Below are 7,198 nucleotides of genomic sequence, written 5' to 3'. Positions count from 1 at the left end.
TATATTGTCTTTTATACATGTCTCCAATTTGGCCTTTTCTCTCATCTCTGAGAAGGGGTAGAGTTTAAGAAAGTCTCAATCTGTGTCAGGAAAGAGTTAAAGCTTGCAGCAGCCCAAAGGTTTCAAAGCCATGCCGGTGGGGGGGAGGCTGGTGGATGCCTTTTCTTCACCCCCTCGATCTGAAGGTGTGAGCGGCTCAGAGCTGCTCTGTAAGGCCCAGCGTGGGTTGGGGAGAGAGATCCCATCCTCCCCTCGGGCCAGGGCTGCCGGGGCACGGCCCTGCCACGACCGACCGGACCCGATGATCCCTGCTGAGGCCCCAGACACGGGGCCAGCCCTGCCAGACTGCAGCCCTGCCAGACTGCAGCCCTGCCAGACTGCAGCACTGCCAGACTGCAGCCCTGCCAGACTGCAACACTGCCAGACTGCAGCCCTGCCAGACTGCAGCCCTGCCAGACTGCAGCCCTGCCAGACTGCAGCCCTGCCAGACTGCAACACCGCCAGACTGCAGCACTGCCAGACTGCAGCCCTGCCAGACTGCAGCCCTGCCAGACTGCAACACTGCCAGACTGCAGCCCTGCCAGACTGCAACACTGCCAGACTGCAGCACTGCCAGACTGCAGCCCTGAAAGACTGAAACACTGCCAGACTGCAGCCCTGCCGCCAGCAGCCAGGGGAGAAGGGCTCAGCCGGCCCTGCCTCCTCTGCGGGCAGAGGCTCTCGGAGGCCTGGCCGGGCCCGGCCGCCCTGGGGCAGCGGGGCCAAAGCCGGGCCCTCCTTGACTGCCCACGATGTTACCTGGAAGCCAGCTGGGCGGAAGAGAAGAGGGCTCGAACTCAGTCTCAGCTTTATAAGGATATTACTAAAAGTCGCATTCCATTTTCTGAGTGGTCAAAACTACATGCCAATCCCAGAACTGGCCCCTGTAAGGTCCCTGTCCTTTCCAAAGAATTCTAAGGTCCTAACAGAGAAATATTCTAGTAACCATTAAACCAAACTGTATTAACTAACAGACAACCAGAATTCCTGGAGAAGAGATGGGCTCAGGTGGACACGTTCTGCTGCAACAACTACAAGATCATGGCCATGTCTCTTGGCTTGGATGCTCCCAGAACACCTAAATGCTCCTGAATATTCCCCTGAACCTCAAATTCATGCTCAAATCCCAGTAAAGTATTCAGCTTTAGATCTCTTTGCTTAGTTTCTTTATTTTTAATCTAGTTCTGGGTGTTCTGATAGCAAAATCATGGAAATTATTCAGGTGGGAAAAACATATCCTTGATCATCCTACTTAGCTTGATACCATCAGAAGAAAAAACAGAGCAGAAAAGATATTTTTTGGCAGTAAATGAAAAAAAAATCATCGCTTCCCAATTAATTTGCAATGTTGATCAGAGTCCTGGTAGCTGTTCTTGCCCCTGCGTTCATCCAGGTGTCTGTGGAGATCCAGGGCTCTGCCCAGTGGGGGTCCATTGATGGGGGATAGGGTAAAAGCAGTGCACGAAGCTCTTCCCACAGTCGAGGCACTCACAGGGCTTCCCTTAATGGTGCCTCCGTTGGTGTTGGGTCAAGTTAGAGCTCTGGGTGAAGCTCTTCCCACACTGGGGACACTTGAAGGGCCTCTCCCCAGTGTCGATGAGCCGGTGGGTGACAGGGGTGGATTTGTACTTGAAGCCCTTCCTGCAGTCGGGGCAGCGAAAGGGCCTCTCCTCTCTGTGAATCTGCTGGTGCACGAGGAGACTGGAGCTGGTGTGAAACCTCTTCTCACATTGAGAACACTCGTAGGGCCTCTCCCCAGTGTGGATCATTTGGTGGATGATCAGGTGAGACCTCTGGTTGAAGCCCTTCCCACATTCCCCACACTTGTATGGCCTTTCCTCAGCGTGGATGTTCTGGTGGCTGATCAAGTTGGAGCTGGTGCTAAAGCTCTTCCCACATTTCTCCCACTCATAGGGCCATTCCCTGGTGTGGATCCTCTGGTGGTGAATCAGGTGGGATCTCTGGCTGAAGCTCATCCCACATTCCCCACACTCGTAGGGCCTCTCCCCAGTGTGGATGCGCCGGTGGGTGACGAGGGTGGAGTTGCACTTGAAGCCCTTCCTGCAGTCAGGGCAGCGGAAGGGCCTCTCCTCTGTGTGAATCTGCTGGTGCTGGAGCAGATGGGAGTTGGTCTGAAACCTCTTCCCACACTGGGGACGCTCATAGGGCCTCTCCCCAGTGTGGATCCTCTGGTGGCAGATCCGGCTGAACCTCTGGCTGAAGCTCTTCCCACACTCCCGGCACTTGTGGGGTTTCTCCCCATCATGAAGCTGCTCAGTGACCACCAGCTCAGAGCCCCGGCTGAAGCTTCGGCCACTGTTCTGGCACAGGTTTGGTCTTTCCTCCCCAGAGCACCCTGGGATGGGCTTGGAGCCCCTCCTCCTGTGGGATCTCTGGGGCTTTTCCTCCCCATTGGATTTCTGCGCCGTACGGCTGCTAAAAACACCCTCTTCCATGAGGTTCTCCGCTGGGGATTTGTCCGCCCTGGTCTCCATCCTCAGCTCCTTGTCTGGGGGAGGAAGGACAAAGAGAGGATGGGATTTGCCTCCATGCCAGAGGGAAGGGAAAGGAGATCCCTTCAGTGTATCCCTGGCAGGATGGCGTTGGCAGCAGGGTTGTCCTGCAGCTGGGGGCCAGGCTGGGCTGGGAGATGGAGCAGGAGAGAGGGGAAAAGGGGCACTGAGTACCTCCTCACCTGCCTGGCTGTGCTGGGGATCATTCCTCTTCATCACAGCCTTCCCCTACATCCAGCCAAGTTCTGGGAATGGGAAATCCTGGTTAGGGGAAATACAAGGGATAAGCAAATTGAGTTTGAAGGTCCCTCTGCCCAAGTCCATCTCTACAGGTCATTGGGCATGGAGGGTCCATAAAAACCTCTCAAACACCAAGATTCAGCCCTGAAAATGCCTCCCAGGAGTTCCCTGTCTCTGCTCTCTCCCCTTGGGTGTTTGGGGGTTCCCCCCATCCCAGCTGCTGGGGGTCACGCTTGTATTGTGGGTCCCCTGTCTACTCAGTCCCTGCCCTCTCCAGGCTGCTGGGAGTCCCAGGAATCGAAAAAGTTCCCCTCTTCTGCCTTGCCACTTAGGGATGCTGGGGAATTTGGAGGTGGGTCCTGGGGTCTTTTCTCCCCTTATTCTCTGCTTTGGGGTGCAGGGGGTCCAAGGAGTCCCCCCTGCCCCTCTCCAGGCTGTTGAGGGTCCCGCCAATGGCGGCGCTCCCCCTCTCTGGGCTCCCCACTTTGGGCTCCAGGGGGACACAGGGCTCTGCTCCTCCAGGCTGCCTCTGCCAGCAGCTGCCACTGGCAACTCCCAGTGTCCCCCCAAGGGGCATTTTCCACTCAGCTTTGCAGTTCTTAATTCTCCAGATATTCCCCCTAAAAAAACCCAACCCAGGGACCCCACAGGATATCTGGGCCCAGCTCCCCCTCCCCAGTCACCTGTGGGATGGGGGGTGACCATCCCATGGGAGGGGGCCTGCAAATTCAGGGAGTGCTCGACCTCATGGTTCTTCTCTTTTCCTTGATCCTCCTTTGTCCCTCCTCTTCCTCTTCCTCCTGCTTCTCCTCTTCCACCCCTTCTTCCTCCTCCTCCCTAACCCCACCTCCTTCTGCTGCTTCCATCCCTTCTCGCTCTCCTTCTCCAGCTCTCCTCTCCCAGCCCTCCTCCTCCCCCAGGAGCAGGCACACCCTGGGTGCCCCGTTCCCGAAGCCCTGGCAGCTGCAGGAAGAGCAGGGATGGAGCCGGGACAGGTCAGGATGGGCAGCGCGGGGCTCTCGGCTGCTCCCACCCGTTGGGGCCGGGGAGAACCCGGCCTGGGGAAAAGGAGAGGGAAACTGGGAAAACTGGGGGCTGCACATCCACACTGGGCCTTGCTGGGGACCCTGGCTGGGCACTTCCAGCCCTTGGGGCTCCTCTCGGGAGCTTGGATAGCTGGGAGGGGGGAATGCAGAGAGGGGTGGGGGATCCCAGCAGTGGCATCACTGGAAGGAACTGGGCTGTACTTCGTAACTGGAACATTACACGGGCAACTGGGAGTGACTGGGAATGACAACAAGCATACCGAGGGCAAATGGGATATACTGGCAGTGTCTGTGACCATAATGGGGGGACTGAAACCACACTGGGAACAGCTGGGACCACGCTGGGGAGAACTGTGAGCAAGTGGGAGTGACTGGGTCTGCACTGGGGGCAGCTGGACATGACTGGGACCACGCTTGGTAGGACTGTGATTATATGGGAAGTTGCTTGGACAATACTAGGAGCAACTGGGTGCAACTGGGACCACACTGGGAAGAAGAGGGAGCAACTGGAACCATGCTGGGGGTATCTGGGATCCTACTGGAATCACAGTGGGAGAGGCTGGGTCCTGCTGGGGGAGACTGGGATCATACTGGATCTTATTTGGGGACACAGAGGTTGCACTGAGGGTGACTGAGAGTGGTTGTGAGCATCTGGGATCAAGCTGGAAGCAATTGAGGAAAACTGGAAGGAACTGGGAACATGCTGGGAGCAACTGGGATACACTGGGAGAGACTGAAACCACACTGGGGGTAAATGGGAGCAACTGGAATCAGGCTGGATGGTGATGGGAGCAGCTGTGCCCATGCTGGGGTCCTGCTGGGATCCTATTGGAACTGGCTGGGATCATACTGGGAGTGACTGAAATAGTACTGGGAGTGTCTGAGAGTGACTGGGATCCTACTGGACTCAGACTGGGAATGACTGGAAAGGTGCTGGAAGTGTACTTCCATGACTGGAAGTATACTGGAAGTGACAAGGTGCAACTGGGCCCACACTGGGAGTGACATGGAGTCACTCTGGGCATGACTGGAATCATACTGGGAATATCTGGAAGTTACTGGGGTGACTGGAACCAAACTGGAGGTGACTGGGTGCAACTTGGATCATCTTGGGAGGCACTGGGATTACAGCAGGTGTGATTGGATCCTGACTGGGGGTTATTGGGAGTTACTGGGAGGAAAATGTGGACACCTTGGGAGCAACTGGCATCAACTGGAAGGCACTGGAACCATGCTGAGGGGAACGAGACCACAACTGGGGCAACTGGAAAAATACTGGGAACAAATGGGACCACACTTCGGGCAACTGCCAGAAACTGGGATCATGCTGGAGGCAACTGGGAGTAACTGGGAAAGACTGGGGTCATTCTGAGGTAACCAGAACCTGACTGGGATAACTGGAATATACTGGGAGTGTCTGAAATCATACTGGGGGGAATGGAACCACACTGGGAACAGCTGGGACCATGGTAGGGGCAACTGGGAGTGACTGGGACCATGCTGAGAGGGACTGGGACTGTTCTAGGGACAACTGGGAACATACTGGGAAAAACTGGGAACAACTGGAACTATTCTGGCAGCAACTGGCATCATAGTGGGAGCAGCTGGGCCAATGCTGGGTGAGACTGGGATCACACTGAGACTGACTGGACTCACACTGCGATTGACTGGGAGTGGCTGTGAATGATGGGAATCACAACGACACAAACTGGGAATGACTGGGAACATTCTAGGAGAGACAGTGATATACTGGGAGACTGGAAGTCATGGGGATCCTACTGGAGGCTACTGGGTTCATGCTGGCATTGACAGGGAGACACTGGGATTACACGTGAGGGGACTGGCATCATACTGGGATTTTACTGGGTGTGACTGGACCCTGCCTGTGGGTTACTGAGAGCTACCAGACCCATGGTGAGGATCAACAGGGGATACACTGGGAGACACTGGGAATGACAGGATGCATACTGGTGAAAACTGGGGGGTACTGGCAGTGACTGGGATAAAACTGGGAGCAACTGAACCTTGCTGAGGGAACTGGCAGTGTCTGGCAATGACTACAGGGACAACTGGGATATACTGGGAGTGTCTGAGACCATGCAAGTGGTGACTGGGACCACACTGGAAGCCACTGGGAATCTGCTGGGGGTAACTCGGGGTGTGTGTGAGGGACTGGGGCCCTGCTGGGAGAGACAGGCATTATACTGGGAGACACTAGGACTATACTAGGGGCAACTGGGAGAACTGGGAACACAGCAGACGATAGTAGGAGGAACTGAGAGCAACTTGGACCGTGCTGGGGGAAAACTGTATCATAATGGGGAATGATAGGGAGTGATTAGTGAAGTAATACTGGGAGCAAGAGAGATCCTACAGGGAGTGAGGGGAAGTGACCAGGATCATATTGGGACTGACTGGGCTCATACTGGGAGTGCCCAGGAAACTGGAACCACACGGGGGGGACAACTGGGCTCATCCTGGGAGCAGCCACTGCCGGCAGCGGGAGCCCCGAACCCCTTTCCCGGCCATCCCGCCCCTCCAGCCCCAGCACCCCCCAACGGGGTCCCGGCAATCCCAGGGGTCCCCCCCTCTCGGGGTCCCCGCTTTGGGCTCCTGGGGCTCTCCTGTCTCTGGGGTCCCGCTCAGGGGGTCCCCAAAGCCCGGATCTCTGCCGGGCTCCCCAAACCCGGTGTCCCCCCGCCGGTCCCGCCGCTCCCCACGTGGCCCCGGCAGAGCTCGGAGGGCCCGGCCCGGGAAGCCCAACCCCCACCTGGGGGGACCCGCATTCCCCCGACCCCCGCCGGGGCTCTGCCGACACTGGGACCCCCCAAAAGCACCTCTCAGGGACCCCGCCGGGATATTTGGGGCGAGCTCCCTCTCTCCGGGCACCTGCGGGATGCGGCCAATGGTGTCCGGGCGAAGGAGCTGCCGATTCAGGGAGCGGGGAACGCACGTGGTGCTTCCTCTGCCTCCTCCAGGTCCTTCTGCTCCCCCTCTTCCTCCTTCTCTGTCCCTCCTCTTCCTCCTCCTCCTCCCAGCCAGGACACGATGGCCACGGGCTGGGTCACTCCAGGCCGAGCTCGGGGGAGCGTAAGTTTGGGGGGAACAATGGGAAGGGGTTGGGAGAGGGGGCACAGGGGGATGTGGGACCCACTGAGGGTCCCCCAGTTCAGCCCAGGTGCCAGCGCAGTCCCAGGGATCCCCAGTGCAGCCCCACAGGTGCTGTGGCAGCCCCACAGATCCCCCAGCCCCAGCTCCCCGCGCTGAGCCCCGCTCTGGCTGTGCCGCTCCTGCGGCATCTGCAGCTCCCTGGTGGCCCCGTGCCGGTGCCGCTCGTTGTGCCGGCTCTGGCCATCCCAA

The 7,198-nt window shown here is 57.7% G+C and overlaps 1 protein-coding gene across 1 annotated transcript in view; it reads right to left on the bottom strand.

The window, feature by feature from the left end:
- Positions 1-1,541: 1,541 nt before the first annotated feature.
- Positions 1,542-7,198, bottom strand: part of LOC136303642 (zinc finger protein 420-like) — a 67,006-nt gene continuing 61,349 nt past the window's right edge. The window contains exon 6 of the mRNA XM_066207240.1: positions 1,542-2,066. Within this exon, the coding sequence (XP_066063337.1) occupies positions 1,542-2,066 (525 nt within the window). The remainder of the gene's footprint in view (positions 2,067-7,198) is intronic.

The sequence above is a fragment of the Chamaea fasciata genome, unplaced genomic scaffold (genome assembly GCF_029207755.1).
Source record: "Chamaea fasciata isolate MVZ Bird 193981 ecotype frontalis unplaced genomic scaffold, bChaFas1.0.hap1 SCAF_40, whole genome shotgun sequence".
Taxonomy (NCBI): domain Eukaryota; kingdom Metazoa; phylum Chordata; class Aves; order Passeriformes; family Sylviidae; genus Chamaea; species Chamaea fasciata.
This window is presented reverse-complemented; position numbering and strand designations above follow the sequence as displayed.